Consider the following 17402-nt stretch of genomic DNA (forward strand, 5'->3'; position numbering starts at 1 on the left):
TGCTTGAGAATTTTGTATGATACTTCCAACTTCATAACTATAACTGCAATCCGTTGATCAACTACAAAATCATCATGATTTAAAGTGTTAAGTCGTATGTTCACATATAATATCTACAAATATAATTAAACATATAATTTTTATATTTCGGTTGCAAATAGTAAAGCCCATCTTTACAAGATTGTTGGGATTAGTCAATTTTGTTTACAGAAGGATCAAGTGATTGAAATGCTTTTTATTGAAGACAATGAAAACAATCGATAAAGGTTAACAGTTTCTGGTCTAACAACAAAAATCCCATAAACCAGATTCCCCGAAAGCATGCTTAGTTTTTTAATATTTTTGACATGAGCTGGGAAAATCATTCCAGAAAGAAAACTAAGATATGAAATTACCCATCAACTCATCAATCTATGCTTGCCTATTTGGAAGAATTTTATAATATGAAGTTGTGGTTCGGGTATATATCCAATTTACACCAAGCTGAAAACTGATATATAAAGTTGAACCAGACTGGTAAATCCTGTGCATCCCAAACACAGAATCCTCAAATTCCTGTGCAGATCGCAGTCCCACCCCTGCCAGAAATTTCAGGGACAAAACTACTCGCAATGTATGTATGTTTAACATTGAAACCTAATTAATCATTCCATACTCCAACTGCACAGTACCAGTGACATATACGGATTTACCATAGGCCTGACTTGGTACGGAACTTGCAAAGACATAAATGTGCCCAAATTATAACATACAGAAAACCTTGGCAGACAAAAAACACAAGCCCTATGAAGTTATTAGCATAAAAAGAGAATTTCTTTGCAAGACTTAAAGAGCATCCATTCGGCACCTATGACAGAGTCAGAGAGAGGCTAATTAATCACCTAAGCTAGGCAGACCAGATGGACACTATGTGATGAATATAACTGGATGCACCTCCACAAGAGATCCTTCCGAACAGGAATAGGACAGATATGGGCTTTCTTGCCAATGCAGACTTGCATAGGGCGCCTAGACTTGGATCTCCCTCCCAAGCATTATCATACAGAAAACTATTGAAAAAATCAAATTTTATTTCTTAAAAGAACATGGGTATTTAGTAGCACTGTATCAAGATATAACATTTTTTTAAGCTCACTCACTTATAACCAAATGCAAATTAGAGTATCTCCCAAAGGATATATAAAATACAACCAAAATTTTCAAGCTAATCTAATACTTAACTGGATGTTATATATTGCTACTTATGATTCACTTCATGATTTTGTAAATACTCTAAGCTTCAAAAATAATAATATAGGACTCTTGAACTGTAACATCAAATTTTCTATAATCAGATTGAGCATTGCCTTTCAGTTGGTGTATTCCTAAGAAACACATGGTTAGTAAGTAACAGTAGCGAGTACATTGGATTCATCTTAATGTCCAGTGATATGATTAAATAGGGCAGATCACAGCTAAAATGTTTTTGGACTCTAAATAAATTTGTACACTACATAATCATCTTTGGCGAACTCAGGGGTGTTGGACAAGTGTTGTGCTTGTGTCTACATATACGAACTGCAATCACCTTAAAGTTTACTTGATAATGAATTACAACCAGCTAACTACGATGCCTTGGTATGCAGCTGAATATTGTCAAATTTATTAGCAATGAACAGCACTGATGGATTGTATCAAGTGCATTGTGGCTTTAGAGAATAAGATGTTGAGCAATATCCAAATGTAAGATGAGATAAACAAGGATAAAAACCCGAAATACAGCTTGGGCTTTGTTTTTCAAAAAATTTAGAGGGCTGATGGTTGGTAAGCCTGCTGATAATAAATGATCAATTCTCACATCTCATAATTGATAATTTGAAATTTCAAGAAGCACGACTGCTTTTAACTAAGAAAATAGACCAACATTTGATCAATATGTTAGTGTCACCAGACCTTAAACAGTTTGGCCCTCTTTCCAGAATTGACAACAATCAATAATCTTCAAATAGAAGTTTTATCCTCTAAATTGATAAATTAAATACAAAAAAAAGCTTAGAAAAGATATCCTAAAATGATTACTGAAGATTATTCATAATTGACAAAAAAGTTCAAAGATAATCCAAAACTCTCTATTTTAGAACTTCATAACGGGTTTATGTAGACAGTAGTCACCTTTATTGTTCGACCCTTGTCGCTTCAATCTGTAGCCAATGATCCTTTTCAACAAGAATAAATTAATATTCCATAATCAAGTAAACTCAGTATATGTGGGATTCATAAACATGCAGATGCTGGTTTAAAAAAGCTTCAATAAACCAATCTTAAAATGAACTAATTACTGGAGCAGGACACCTCAGAGTGTAATATCGAAAAGTTTGTCATTAACTTGGAGAAACTACCAGGTGTTATTACCCTCATTATTTCATTTGATCCCACCTAAGCAGAGTCCTTGTCCACTCTGTTGTCTGTACAATCTTGTTCCTTTTAGAATATTTCTTCCTAGAAACAATTATTGCATAAAAATAGTTTATTACCAATTCAAACCAATCATATTAATGTTTCCGTCAACATTACACGGTTTGCTATTGCTATTGGTAAATAACATTTTCATATAACCAAATTTGACGGTAACAAAAAATCGCTGTGGTAAATATATCGTATAATATACTATACACTTGTTTGATATTGTAATTTCATATGTTTGCCTAAGTAGATTTTTGCATTTCCTAGTTTTCATATTGCCCAAGGACTTGCTGTAAATCTACAAAATATAATACTTCAACCGTATAACATCTGCACTTGAAGGGACTTCTCATTTCTACAACATTGTCCGTTCTTCCAATCTATTTTTGCATTAAGATGAAGCAGGGCCATGTTTCATAACTAAACATCTAAAATTTCAACATGATTAGAACCACGACACTAAATTTCAGAATGCAGAACCAATAATGCACATGGTACAACAATCATGACAAAGATATATTTCCAAATAAACAATCTATATATTACATCAAGTATCATAATTCGTAGTATATGACAAGGGAGAAGTTCTCACCGGCATAGAAGAACTATAAAACACCTCCAACCTATCCCGAAACCGCTCCTCACTAGACTTCAACATTACAGGAAGCGACAAACACACCCTTTTCTCCACACATTTCTTGTGCCTTGGCTTAATCCTATTCTCCAAACTAAACGAAAAATAATGTGGAAACTCCTTCAATTCCTTCAAATTCCTCCCCATTTCAATCACAAAATAGTTAAATTTCGGCTCCAAATTCTCCTTAATACTGTAACAAAACAACGAGGGAAATCTCCGAAACATAGCAATGGTATCCTTATTCGAAAACCCGAGCTGCTGGAAATACTCAATTCTCGGTATAAGCTTGGACTCCACCGAGCAAGACAACAAATGAGTCAACTTATTAACTTTACATATCCCCACCGTGCTCTGAAGGAAATACAATGTAGGCCTTAACTGCAACTCCACGCTACAAATCAGTAACCGCGGTCTTCGATGAATGACATGGCGAAGATCACGGCCTTGCACATGAGCTTCCCTTAGTAAAAAAGTGAAAACAGGGACTAGGCTTGAAGTGGGGGCAGAGAGAATTTCGGGGCACATGGAGGCGGCGCGTCGAAGGTCAGGAGGAGTGAGGCCAATCGAGTAGAGAAGAGAGATGGTTGATTTGATGGAGGGAATGGGAGTGGAGAGAATGGGCGGGTGGGAGGAGAGGAAGGAGAGGAAATCGATTCCGATGGAATCGAAATAAATGAGTTTTTGTTGGAAGTCGGCATTGGGAGGGGAGGGGGGAATGGAATTGGGGGGATTGGGGGGAGGGGGGAGTTGGGATTTGTGGGGTTTGGGAGGGAGGGAAACGAGGGAGGTGTTTTTGGAGGAGAGGGATGGGAAAGAGAGGAGTTTTCTTCGGGGGTGAGAGATGGGGGGTTTGGGGAGGGTGTTTGTGGTGGAGAAGTGGTGACGGTGGGGTGTTTCGAGCATGGTTTGGGTTGGGAGTGTGTGTTACATGGCTTTGGGAGACTGAGGAGGGGAGTGGAAAGATAAGGTGGGTTTAGAGATTGGGTTGCAGCGGAGCAACGTTCTATCTGGAAATCTTCCCACTTTATTTTATGTGTGTCAAGTGTCAATGCATCTATAATTCTATGCATGTTAATACAAGTCACTTATAATATTTGTTTCTATATATTTATATTTAATTTCATTATATAATAATATGTGTTTTTATTGCCACAATAATATGTGTTTTTAAATTTAAGTAGATTTTAAATAACTAATGAATATCTAAAATATTTTTAATGAATGTGTTGAATTAAATTTTTAAGTCGACATATATTTATAATTTAGTATAAATTCTAAAAATAACAATTCCCGAGAGTCGAATAATAAGAGAAGATAAAACCTTGCCCGAGCTATCGATCATGCTCACATATTTAACTTTTAAATTAAATGCATAGCCGATCCTGGACGGATGCCACCAAATACGATGGGCAAGGTCCACACTAAACGAAGGCAGCCCAGTGAACATTGTCTTCGATGAGGGATCATTATGTTCTTCATGTCGTCAGACACCTTAACTTCGGAGCCCAATTGTAGTCAAAATGATGTTATTGCACGGATCTTATTTCTACGATCTAAGCCCAAACTGAGGTTTTGGAACACGCCCTTGTTTGCACCATAAACATCCAACAGCAGAAATTTGCATCAATTAATAATCTCTCATTTATAAGTTACATTAAATTTGCTATTTTAAAATAATAAATCAACACTAGTATATAGTTTATACTGATTAATTATTAATAAAATTAACTTATATTCCAACCTAAAATACAAGAACAGAATAATTAAGAGTTGCCGTGAGATCAAATTTAATCAAAATGGATGATAAGAGCATCTCCAACGACATTGGCTATAATCGTTGGTTAAATGGAACCTGCAAGATATTATGTAAAATTTGTTGAATTTGTAAGACATTTTGCTTCAATGATATTGGCTATATATTGGTTGGCTATAATTTAAAAATAGTATGTTATTAATATTTTAGATTGTTAAAATAGAATATATCAGCTCAATATGGCAATAAATGATGTGCAATCTTCCTCCAGATTTCTTACACACCTATAGAGGTTCGACAAATTTAGTCATCCATAGGAGATCGGCTAAAATTATAGACAGCAGCCGGGTATAGTTGGAGTACGAGTTTTTCGAGCTGTTGGCTAATTTTTTTTTTATTTTTAGTATGTCAACTCACCTTTTAGTTAAAGGTTTTTAATGGTTGGAGATACTCTAATATGGTAAATATTATACGAGTAGAAATAGATGCGCGTATAAGCTGAATATCAGATATAATTTTAAAAAAAAGGGTAAGACAATGGAAATCTTTCTGAAGTTGAGTGTGAGCTACGTAATTAAATTAGATTTGTAAAAAAAGACTGCCATGTTAAAATTAGGGCAACTTTTAACACATTTCTTTCTCGTTAAGCATTTAAATTATGTGGCCTGTCGAGCAGCGGTGCTATTATACTCTATATAATAGAGATAGAGCTTTTCTCCTTTTGTGTCTGTAGTGTCTGAAATGTTAGGTATTGCCTTTCTTCCATGGGGCTATCTAAAGATCAAGGATGCTCATTAAGCACCAACAGATGCAGAAATAGCAGCACTTTTTAAGTGGATCCTTCTAAATTTCACTCTTAATTAACCACTCTCTTGATTAAGTGAGTTCACCATCCTCTACCATGTCCATGTATATAATATAAACTATATTACTTTCATGAGCACTCATGTAACTGCAATTAAGCAACGAAAAACTAAAAACAATTATATACAGGCGGCTTCTAAAATTTAACACATTTTTCATGGCGAAGAGCCTCCTCCACTGTGCAGTGATTTGTATAAATTGCACACACAATAAAATTACATTCAAACACTTTGTCTGTGTAGTTCCTTTTAGACCACTGGAGTCGCTTTTTTGACTGCGACTACGAGGAGTACGTTATCTTATAATGGATAGACCTCCTGTGTCATATATATATGCAAATAGGAGTAGTAGAATTTGATATACTGTTTGTGATCGTTTGTACTATTCAGCTTGTACGGTTTGCAAATTAAGGATTGATAGGTCACAGACTCACAGGGTGTGTTAGAATCGTTATCATTTTACTTACATTTATCTCATGCCCATGTCACCTCATTGCTTGTCTAGTCATGTCACTTGCTACTCTCATCATCTTTCCTCGACTCACAAGAACATTCCGAATGGTCTTTCAGGATCTGAGTCTGCGTATATATACAATATTGTCGTCTTAATTTTTTTCATAAAATTAAACACGTTTACGCATCCGTCTCATTTCTTTTTTATCACATTCAAATATCATCATGTAAACGTTCAAATGTTCGATATCATGTAAACAAAGTGCGAGAGATTTTTATCAAGAATAGTTAGTTTTCATTTTAGCTGATCTTTCATTTTTGACATGTATATTAAAGCGTAAAAAGGTAATTGTTATATATAAAAATTAATTTCTTATATCAAATTAAAGTTGAGAGTCTAAATTTTTATTTAATATAAAAATTTACAAAAAACTATTATGTTTTGATGTGATAATTTTAATATCTTGAAATACTGTGTCAAAAAGTGAAATAGCAGGCAAAATGAGAAAATGAAGTAACAACTGAATTATCAATATTATTGACTGAGGTTAATGCTCTGAGTGAAATTTATTTACGGCTGATGGAGTGTCTCTGTCCGTTTACGGCCCATCTCTATTGCATTGGAATTGATTAAACACGAGCAGTTAATTAGTTTTTGTTAATAAGAAAAGAAGATGATGGGAGGATACGGGCTACAGAGACCTAGTACAGCCAAGAGATGATTGAAGAATGAAATGAGTATCTCTCGTTTGTTGCGTAGAGAATATTTCTTGGTTCAATAATTTAATTTTTAAAACAATCACAGATATTGCTTAAAGCTAGTGCAGCTCTTCTTTTAAAGCTACCAGTAGTCCTGAGGATTTAGACTGGTTATAAAAAAAATGCGCACAAAAAGCAAATCCACCCCTACAGACCCACTTGAGCTACTAATTAAAATACGCAAGTGCACTTGAATTCACCCCATGGTCTATTTTCTGGAGAATAATAATCAAATAAACACTGAAGAATATTGGAAATACTAATCACGTTACTCCTTTTGCATTTCTAATTCATCACAGAAACCATCGATTGTGTTGGCAGCTGCATGCATCGCTAATTAATCAGTTGCGGTGAATATTTGTCAAGTCTAAATTCGTGCTGATTCTGAACTAGCTATCTAGGTATGTAAGGTAGATTGTTGATACAGATAAAGCTCTGATTGATGTTACTCTAATAATAGAGCAGAACAAGTGCATAAATGACTGGTCAATCTGTTCGAGTTGTATCATTCTTTAGGTTTGTTTGCAGAAGATTCGGGGCAATGATAGAGTTGGGATAGCTACTTTCAACTCTTTAATTTGAAGTCGTCTGAGTCGAAGTTATTGACGGAGAATGTGGCAATAAGAGGTTACGACTTAGGAGGCTCTTTCGTCTATATAGTTTTGAATATCGAGTGATTTGATTATGAATTCTCTCGATTGATTTGATTATTACAAGCATTTTACGGGCAGCCACCCAATTTCTTCTCTAGAACTATGGATTTCAAGTGTGTTTCGTCACAGTGAATTCCATTTCCTATCCCTTGAATAATTTAGAACGAGTTCATCACTTATCTTGAGTTATCTACTGTTTACCTAGCTTGTTAAGTGATGAACTTAATCGACATCTGTAGTTACTGTCTTACAAGTAAATTTATTAATGACTATGATCCATATATCATTTAGTTTGATTCCTAGTACAACTATGATCCATATCATTTGTAGTTGGGCTAATTTATTGTGTACATTAGCAATAGTACTACTGTAAAAGAAAACTATTCTTGCAAACTGTTTGCAGAGACCAACTTAATTACTACCTCTGTTTTTTAATATTTGAAGCTTTGACTTTGAGCACATATCTTTAGGTGCTTTGACCGAGGAGTTAAAATTATTATTTTTAAAATTTTTTTTTTCTGAATAAAAATATATAATCAAAATTTTAATTCACAAAAAAAATAATCAAAAATAATAATTTTTACTATTCGGTCAACTCACCTAAACATGTGTGCCAAAAATCAAAACGTCAAATATTAAAAAACGGAGGGAGTATATTGTATACTTGTACAAACACAGTCTGCAGTGTCGCCCACTAATTAATATTACTAGAGCAAATCTAGTATTGGCCGATCTACACAAACTTTTCCCTTTGCCTTCAGTGAGACGTTTTGATGTCTGCCTTTGCACTTTACATCTTGAATGGCTCTATTGTAGCATTAAACATTGAAAAATCAAAAAACAGTTCTAAAGGAAACATGAATTAATCTAGGGCCAGTGGGCACACCAGCATTCTGGGAATCTGTTTCTCAGTTAAGTTCCCTGTTTGTGGAATTTGAATGAACAAGAAAAGCTAGCTTCAACTGTATATAATAATTGAGAGATAAAGAGAGAACAAGGAATAATGTAAGAATATTTTGGGGTTTCTTAATCCCCATGCAAAAAGATATACAACCTCTGCGTTTCTCTTGCTTTACATACACATACATATACTTAATACTCCTATGGTTTAAGAGCTAAGTGTGGGAGATGTGGTACGCTCGCTCGGTTTCCCATTAATTGAGACAGACAGTCCACCTTACTTCCCTTTTCAGGTCCTCTTCTTTTGTGCAACACACTGTCTCTTTTCCTTTTGGAGCCTACCCCATATATAATCTACATTGTCGTCATTAACTATATATATCAGAGCGTAGTGACAACTTTAAGTTATCCATGAATTATAGAATCTTTGAGTTAAAACTAAGACAATATGTACCACGGTTCAAAGTAGAAAAATATGTACCGTTATTTTTTGAACTTGCATGTGTTGAGATTTATAGAAGTCAGGATTATTATAGCTTGTAATTAGTTAAAGTTTAGACGGTAAATCTGCAGGGTTTAACTGGGAGAGTTTGAGTCAAAGTAATCATGTTTAGATTTAACTTGTTCCGGTTGTGCATAGTTTTTTCATCATCAGGTTTTATTACCTGTACATATAAAAGAATCCATATATTACTAGTAACTCAGCTTTAGGGTTATCAGAAAGGAGATCATTACAAGATATGTACCATTTTGAGAGACTAGAAGGCCGATATATTATAATAATATGAAGTGAGTGTAATAAAAAAATCTTGTTTTTTGCATGAAAGAGGAGCTGCTAGCGACCCATTATTTCCACTGAGCAAAACCTGGTGAGTTGGCTCCGGTACTGCTACATTGAATGGGTCCTTGTTGTCACACCACATGCATTCCACTTTGCACAACACAAAATCCACTTTGGACCCCTAAAACCAACCTTCGTTACAAGCAAGGCACAATTTACCCTTTCCCTTTCCCATATATTCAATCCCTATCACCTTTCTCTTTCGATCAAACCACTCAAACTCAAATCTTTGATCACCTCAAAATCTCTTTGCTTTGCTTCTATTTACTTACAATCCACAAACTACTTACACACCATGACCGATATTGTTGATAATCCTACACACCCAATTAATATTCTGATCAGCTCCATCTTGTATAAATAAACACTCATAAATCGACTCCTCGTTTATGATTCCTATAAGTTCTGTTCGAGTTGATTTCATCTCTATAATTTCTAATTAATTAGCTTCTTGCTGTGTAAAAAATACATATAGTTGAAAATAGATCATTATAGTAGAGACATGAGGGCAGGAGGCTTCACTGTCCAACAAGCTCTATCAGTGGAGGCAGCAAGTGTAATAAAGCAAGCTGTGCAACTTGCAAGACGGCGCGGCCATGCTCAAGTAACCCCGCTTCATGTAGCAAGCATTATGCTGTATTCTCCCACCGGACTTCTCCGAACCGCTTGCATCGACTCTCAATCTCACTCCCAACCTCTCCAGTGCAAAGCTCTTGAGCTTTGTTTCAACGTCGCCCTCAACCGCCTTCCTACCTCTTCATCCACTGGCCTCTTAGGGGCTCCACAGCACCCTTCTATCTCTAACGCTCTTATCGCGGCTTTCAAGCGAGCTCAGGCCCATCAGAGGCGTGGCTCGATTGAGAACCAGCAGCAGCCCCTTCTCGCTGTTAAGATTGAGATTCAACAGCTTATAGTCTCCATTTTAGATGATCCTAGTGTAAGTAGAGTCATGAGAGAAGCTGGATTTTCAAGTACCCTAGTGAAGACCAAATTAGAAGAGAATGTTTCTTTGGGCCTATGCTCTCGATCTCCTACTTCAAGTACTAACAAGTCTACGCCCTCTAAGGAGAACAATAGCCTTTTAGTCTTGTCATCCAGTTCTTCACCTATGCTAGGTCAAGAAAACCTATGTAAACAAATTAGGGTTAACGATCAAGCAAGGAACGAAGATGTGACGGGTGTGATAGAGAAGATGATGAACAAGAGGACGAAAAGCCTTGTAATTATTGGTGAAGAAGTAGCAACCGTAGAAGGGGTCGTTAAAGGAGTCATGGACAAGGTCAACCAAGGGGACGTTCCTGATGCTCTGAAGGAAGTTAAGTTCATAAGTCTCCCACTTTCTTCATTCAAAAGAATTTCCAGAGGAGAGGTAGAGCAGAAGCTTGAAGACTTGATTAGGTGCATGAAAACCTTTGTTGATAAAGGGGTTGTTTTGTACTTGGGAGACCTTCAATGGATTACTGATTATCGAGCAAGTGATTTTGGTGGGCGGAACTATTATTGTTCGGTTGAGCACATGATTATTGAACTTGGAAGATTGGCTCATGGGTTAGGAGAGAGTGGAAAGTTTTGGCTAATGGGGATTGGATCTTTCCAGACATACATGAAATGTAAATCTGGACACCCTTCACTTGAAGGTGTCTGGGGCCTCTGCCCCCTTACAGTTCCTGCTGCCGGTTTGGGCTTGAGTCTCATCACAGACAGGTAAATTATATATATGATGGTTATATAGTTTAATTTTAACTCGGATACGTATTCATTGGAACATTATCACGAACAGAATTAATTAGGGCTTGAAGGTCTAATTTTGTTTTATTTACATCTTAAATTTTAGTTGTGTTTATTTCAGTCCTGCATACTTGCTTCTTTCTTCTGTGCTATTCAATTCATTCTGCTGTTTTTCTGTGTGATTTTCGAAGCCCCAGATATATTTGGTACACCTGGACTCTGATATTCCTTTATTTGAAATCTTCGAAGCCACTTTCTAGGGGCTCTAAACTGAAGCACTAGAGATTTAAAGTGATACAAGTTCAAATATTCCTTAAAGTACTTTAACTTGAACTCTAGTCTAGCTAGCTTTTGTAGAGAGCTATTTAAATAAATTAAGTACTTGGATTAGTAGCTTCATGGATAATGTTTACCAAAACGAATCTTACTCTCATCAACTTTTCTTATTTATGTATTAACGTACAGCTACGTGAAAGATAAAGAAAGAGGAAGCAAGAATGATGGTAATAGATCTAGTTTGGTGCTGATTGAAGATAGTGAGGAGCCGCAGCTTACTTGTTGTGCTGATTGCTCAGCCAATTTTGAGACCGAAGCTCAAAGCTCCAGAAACACTTCTTCTCAAGGCGAATCCACAAGCTCCACTCTCCCTTCATGGCTCAGAAATAACGGTAGTGATGATCAGGTAATCAAATTTACATGTCTTGCAACTTCTACATTAAATATGTATATATATTCTTCGTCTAAATTTGGATTCACATTTGAAAACCTAGCTTAATAACTATATATACATGTTAATATCTTACAGGAAAATGTCTGGATCAAAGATTTATGCAAGAAATGGAACTCCTTTTGTAGGTCATCACATACACAATCTCAGTCATATGAGAAAACAACAGCCTATTCCTCGTCAATAATATCTCCTTCTTCATCGGCATCTTTTTTTTACAGTGACCAGCAAAACCCTAATTTTCACCCCTGCTCCAGAAATACGAGAATGTACATCCCTGAAAATGGCAGGTTGTCCAATCCTAGTTCCGCTCTGAATTCTAATTCTTCCAGTGACAACATGGAAATGGAATACATATCAAAGTTCAAGGAATTTAATGCGGAGAATTTAAAGACTCTATGCAGAGCCTTGGAGGAAAAAGTCCCTTTGCAAAAAGATGTAATTGCTGAAATAGCAGGCACAATATTACAATGCAGGTCCGGAATGTTGAGAAGAAAAGAGAAAGGGAGATGTTTTACTAAAGCAGCCCCTAAGGAAGAGACTTGGCTGTTCATCCAAGGCATGGATAAAGATGCTAAAGAGAAGTTTGCAAGGGAACTGGCTAAGCTTGTGTTTGGCCCCTCCCATTCCAATTTTAAATCTATTTCTCTCAGTAATTTCTCTTCTACACGAGCTGACTCGATTGAAGATTTTAGAAACAAAAGGTTAAGAGATGAACAAAGCTGTAGTCTCTTTGAGAGATTGACGGAAGCAATGTCCGTTAATCCTCATAGAGTTTTCTTTATTGAAGATGTTGAGCAAGCAGACCATCGGTCACAAATGGGTATAAAAAGGGCCATCCAAAGCGGAAAAATAAGAAATGCAGATGGCGAGGATGTTAGTCTTGGAGATTCTATTATAATTTTAAGCTGTGAAAGCTTCAGTTCTAGGTCAAGAGCCTGCTCTCCTTCTACTAAACAAAAATCTGGTCGAACAGAAGAAGAAAAATCAGTTTCGAAATCAGAGGAGACCAGTCCTTGCACATCTTTGGATTTAAATGTGTCATTTGAAGGTGATGATTCTGCAGATATGTTAATAGATGATGTAGGTGATCTTGTGGAATCTGTAGACAGATACATCATCTTTAAAATGATATAAGTCTCTCTTGTGGAGTTGTAAAAAAATATATAAGTCATAACTAAAAAATATCTGTATTATAATCTTAAGCTAATCTTGCTTATAATGATCTCCTACTTTGATTTGTAAATTTCAAAGAGTTTTTCTTTATCAATGAAATTATGGCGGACATTCGTAAAAGTAGATGCATTCGCTTTTCGCAAAGTAACCTAACCTTACAAAATATATCTTGATGCACAAGAGCTGATCAACGGTAATAAATTGAGCGTACTTTCATTTAAATTTAGGATGAAAAGTACGCGCATACATCTTAAAATTGGGGGAAGCTAAATCATTTTTTTTTAATTATATGATAATTAATTTTTAATATTTAAAAATTATTAACCTTTATTAGAATATATACACACACACATATCCTAATATATATATTAGGATATACTAGTTGAATGATTTAATTGTAATTTTTTCATCGTGAGCATATGAGTGACATTAGTTTTATCTATGTTTTACAATCTCAGAGAATATGTGTAAAGAACTCTTGTTTAAGTAAAGCATCTATTTTTATTCAGGTAACAGAACTTTTTATAATCGATAAAAATCGATCATGGGTATATTACAAAAAAATTTATATTGTGAATTGATTTGGTTTTCAGTCACACACTACGGGAAAACAGGACATAACCGACCGACAAAATCGGTCGGTTATGAAGAATATCGGTCGGTTATAAGCCTAAAACCGACCGATATGGCTGGTCGGTTAAACCCTGGTCGGTTACGTGAATTGGTCGGGTTTAACCCTTAAAACCGACCAAGAAAGTGGTCGGTTATGTGCCTTTTTGTTCCCAGAAAAGTGGCCCCACTTGATGCCACCTGTCACCACGTGGCAACATGTGTCACGCCACGTCAGAAGCGACTAGTAAAACCGACCGATATGAGTGGTCGGTTATGTGTTTTTTATCTGAGTTGACTTTGACGCAAAACCGACCGTAGTCAACCTTCTGCCACGGTCGGTTATGTGCGGTCGGTTATGAGTCGGTCGGGTTTGTGGCAGTAGCCCATCCTGATTCACATAACCGACCGTCGCATAACCGACCGACTTCTTATGAAGACGGTCGGTTTTCTGGGTTTTATGTAATGAGCACGGTCGGTTATAGTTGAATGCGGTCGGTTTTCTGGCATCAATATGGTAAAAAACGGTCGGTTTTGGTACCATTCGGTCGGTTTTGCTGGGTGCATTTTTAAAAAGATTGCAGCAGAATCTGCAGTTTCCAATCCATTCCAACCACAATCCAAACCAGAACCATACCAAAACCATACCAGCCACAATCCAAACAACAAAATTAAACGAAACCATTCTAAATAAACAAAATTAAACGAAATACCAACAACAAAATTAAACGAAACCATTCTAAATAAACCAAATCCAAACATTATAATTACAAATTCAAACATTCTAATTACAAATCCAAACATTCAAACAATTCAAAACACAAACATTCACCACAATCCAAATCCAACCATTGTCTTAATATATACCATCCATTAAAATTAAATTATAAATTACACTAATCGGTCAAAGAAACATCGGATGATTCACCATCGCCTTCGCCACCATCTTCACCACCGCCTTCACCACCGCCTTCCCCACCACCTTCACCGCCGGCTTCGCCTTCACCCTCATCATCCGTGTTTCCATCCGTGTCCTCGTCCACATCCGTGTAATCTTTCTCTCCCTCTTGCGCAGTTGCCTACAAAAACATGTCAAACAATTAGAAATCCATTCATTTTTACATATCAACCAAAAACAAAAAACAAAGCATTAAGTCATAAGTGTATTACCATTTTAGCACGAGCATCCATTTTTTGGAGGACATCCTCGAGCAATGTCCCTACAATATGCACAACCTCGCCGCCAAGAAGGTTATTCCATTCCGCCCTCCGAGCCGGGTCAGCGGCTGGATCGGACGCCTCGAGGGCTGTGCGTGCAAAGGTTGTTATCTCCTCATCCGATAGGCGACGAGCAAATTGCAGAGGATTGGCACGGGTTTCATTGAGCACATTGCGGACAATCGGGAGGAAGATGGAATCGGGAACCACCGGATTTTGTGTTGGAGCGGATGAGGATGAGCCGGCGCCGCCACGGGTGGAATCCCTATAGCGCGTGGCTAGTGTTGGGATCAAATCACTAGCTCGAGCTTTGGGGAACCCCACAACATAGTTCTTTTTTGGCCTCTCGCCTTGGGGAACCTCCATTGCTTCCATCCACCAATCCCAAGGCTCATCCCGCTCCCCCGTTTGAGTAACCTCCACCGGCATACGATCAAGAATGGAGGCATATCGTTCCTACACATTTATCACAATTGATTAGCATTCATGGTTATGATATAAACAATTAATTAAAGTGCTAAAATTAGAAGATATAAGCATTAATTAAACATATAAACATATTGACGTATTCATGGTTATCACAATTAATTAAAATGCTAAAATTAGAAGATTACCGCAATGCGCATAGCGGCGGGGGTAGTATATATCCGGCTCTCGGGAGTGGAGGTGATCCTAGTGTGGCATTCATCCCACACCTCAAGCTTTGTCGGACTTTTAGACAATTTCTTTTTCATGTTCTTGAATTATACCACAAAATAACTTATATTAGCATTTGCATTATCATATTATATATTATATAATTATAAGGTAATAACAAAATGTGTGTGTGTGTTTGCATATTAAAAATAGTACTACCTCGCGCACACGGTTGAAGGAGCGAGCACCCGCGCTATGCAACCTTTCCACGCGTTGCCGATTAGCAGCTCCAACTTCCGACCTATGCAAGTGGCCTTCATCCGTGTCCCAATACTTGAGAAGATCTTTCCAAAAAATGATATTCCAATATTCCGGTTTCAAAGCCAACTTCGAAACCCCTTCCTCCCTTGACTTCCTCTCGATCCTCCTCTTCAATTCATTCATGGTCCTTTTGATTGTGACCTTTATGTGATCTTCAATGATAGCTTTGGCTTGTGAACGGCTTTGACCTTTCAATTGCCTATAATATTTCTACATAATATCAACAAGTACAAGGATTAAAATTGAATAATCAAACCAATTACCAACAAAATCAATAACAGGACATGTAAACAAAAATGTACTTACGAGAAACTCCTCAACCCTTAGACCGAGCCACTTTGGGTAAGCCGCGTCTATGTCACTAAACGTGTACTTACCCAAAGGCCATCTTGCCCGAATAATCGCAAGCAAAGTCTTTTTTGCCTCATTATCTTCAATACTATATAAGAACATTATAAATATTAACTCGTGAACAAATTATTAATAACTAACGCACACTACATATATTTAACACTAAAAACCATTACAAATCACTACAAAACACAACATATAAAACAATATACTTACTGTCCATCGGAGATATTGATCCGTCGAGGTCTTGTTGGTATCTTAGCTCCAAAAATGCCGCATGAATGTGACCGTGGCATCCTCACAACTCTTCTCGCCGGTTCCTCCTCCGCCTCCGCCTCCGCCTCCCTCGTGTTATGCTCCGATTCGGTCTCCGAATCCGTTGGCTCGTCACGCAACCCCGTCTTTCCCTTTCCTTTTCCCTTGCCTTTTCCCTTCGCCTTCTTTTTGTTTGTACTACTACCGACACTCTTTCCCTTGCCTTTGTCGGTGTCCTTGTCCGTTGCTTTCCGTTTTCTTGCCATGATATATATCGTCATTGAAATCATGACGACTATCATCACCCAACCAAAGAGCCCCTACAATACAATTCATTAAAATTAAGTTACAAAATATACAAATTATACAAAAACAAATTACACAAATTATACAAACACACACATTATACAAATTACACAAACTATACAAGCACATACAAACACACATTATACAAATTAGAGGCCAAAAATTATACAAACTATACAAATTATACTAAGACAAATTACAAAAATTATACCAACACACACATTATACAAATTACACAAACTATACAAGCACATACAAATACAAACACACATTATACAAATTGGAGGCCAAAAATTATACAAACTATACAAATTATACAAAAAGAAATTACAAAAATTATACAAACACACACATTATACAAATTACACAAACTATACAAACACATACAAATACCCCTTTGGTTCATCCGAAGCGAAACTTGAAAAATTAAGAAAAAATTCACCCCACATATAACCGACCAACAAATTACACATAACCGACGAACAAATTGCATGCAAAATTTCTCATACACGTATATGCTAATTAACACATACTCACATACACAAATACATACACATTAACAGAAATTAACACAAACTTATACATATACACACATATATATACAGATTCACACATACAACCAACATATACAAACTAAAAATTGAAAATTTTAAAAAGCGAAATAGAATCGAGCATACCCCTTTGGGTTCATCCGAAGCAAAACTGAAACGAGAAGGGGCTTTCTTCTTCCTAGCATAACGAGCCCTCCTTTGAGAACCGAGCACAAATGGGCAG

The 17402-nt window shown here is 36.6% G+C and overlaps 3 protein-coding genes across 5 annotated transcripts; 1 reads left to right on the forward strand and 2 right to left on the reverse strand.

Moving 5' to 3' along the window:
* Nucleotides 1-310: 310 nt before the first annotated feature.
* Nucleotides 311-4114, reverse strand: LOC135147114 (protein SEEDLING LETHAL 1, chloroplastic). 3 transcript variants are annotated; one of them, XM_064079747.1, is made up of 2 exons: nt 3035-4114; nt 311-1049 (listed from the first exon to the last, which is right to left on the reverse strand). In XM_064079747.1, exons 1-2 carry the CDS (start codon nt 3980-3982, stop codon nt 1038-1040), a joined length of 960 nt encoding a protein of 319 aa, XP_063935817.1. In that variant the 5' UTR covers nt 3983-4114; the 3' UTR covers nt 311-1037. The 3 variants fall into 3 exon arrangements, with proteins under 3 accessions (XP_063935817.1, XP_063935815.1, XP_063935816.1); XM_064079745.1 differs by lacking the exon at nt 311-1049 and adding an exon at nt 1975-2195; XM_064079746.1 differs by lacking the exon at nt 311-1049 and adding an exon at nt 2230-2478.
* A 5291-nt stretch (nt 4115-9405) lies between these two features.
* Nucleotides 9406-12961, forward strand: LOC108225538 (protein SMAX1-LIKE 3). Its single transcript, XM_017400427.2, has 3 exons — nt 9406-11005; nt 11495-11711; nt 11835-12961. Exons 1-3 carry the CDS (start codon nt 9804-9806, stop codon nt 12891-12893), a joined length of 2478 nt encoding a protein of 825 aa, XP_017255916.1. The 5' UTR covers nt 9406-9803; the 3' UTR covers nt 12894-12961.
* Nucleotides 12962-14370: 1409 nt separating this feature from the next.
* Nucleotides 14371-16421, reverse strand: LOC135147343 (uncharacterized). The gene is made up of 6 exons (XM_064080490.1): nt 16284-16421; nt 16023-16155; nt 15615-15926; nt 15374-15496; nt 14712-15215; nt 14371-14620 (listed from the first exon to the last, which is right to left on the reverse strand). Exons 1-6 carry the CDS (start codon nt 16361-16363, stop codon nt 14438-14440), a joined length of 1335 nt encoding a protein of 444 aa, XP_063936560.1. The 5' UTR covers nt 16364-16421; the 3' UTR covers nt 14371-14437.
* Between the last annotated feature and the right edge of the window lie 981 nt (nt 16422-17402).

Source organism: Daucus carota, chromosome 6, assembly GCF_001625215.2.
Source record: "Daucus carota subsp. sativus chromosome 6, DH1 v3.0, whole genome shotgun sequence".
Classification (NCBI taxonomy): domain Eukaryota; kingdom Viridiplantae; phylum Streptophyta; class Magnoliopsida; order Apiales; family Apiaceae; genus Daucus; species Daucus carota.

Excerpts from the sequence above, each read along its gene's own strand:
- LOC108225538 (XM_017400427.2), top strand. The coding sequence starts at position 9,804 with ATGAGGGCAGGAGGCTTCACTGTCCAACAAGCTCTATCAGTGGAGGCA. Across the intron at positions 11,006-11,494 it reads TTGAGTCTCATCACAGACAG|CTACGTGAAAGATAAAGAAA; the intron begins GTAAATTATATA and ends ATTAACGTACAG. Across the intron at positions 11,712-11,834 it reads ATAACGGTAGTGATGATCAG|GAAAATGTCTGGATCAAAGA; the intron begins GTAATCAAATTT and ends AATATCTTACAG.
- LOC135147114 (XM_064079745.1), bottom strand. The coding sequence starts at position 3,982 with ATGCTCGAAACACCCCACCGTCACCACTTCTCCACCACAAACACCCTC. Across the intron at positions 2,196-3,034 it reads TTTATAGTTCTTCTATGCCG|GATCATTGGCTACAGATTGA; the intron begins GTGAGAACTTCT and ends CTTGTTGAAAAG.
- LOC135147343 (XM_064080490.1), bottom strand. The coding sequence starts at position 16,363 with ATGCCACGGTCACATTCATGCGGCATTTTTGGAGCTAAGATACCAACA. Across the intron at positions 15,497-15,614 it reads CCTTCAACCGTGTGCGCGAG|AACATGAAAAAGAAATTGTC; the intron begins GTAGTACTATTT and ends GTATAATTCAAG. Across the intron at positions 14,621-14,711 it reads TGGATGCTCGTGCTAAAATG|GCAACTGCGCAAGAGGGAGA; the intron begins GTAATACACTTA and ends ATGTTTTTGTAG.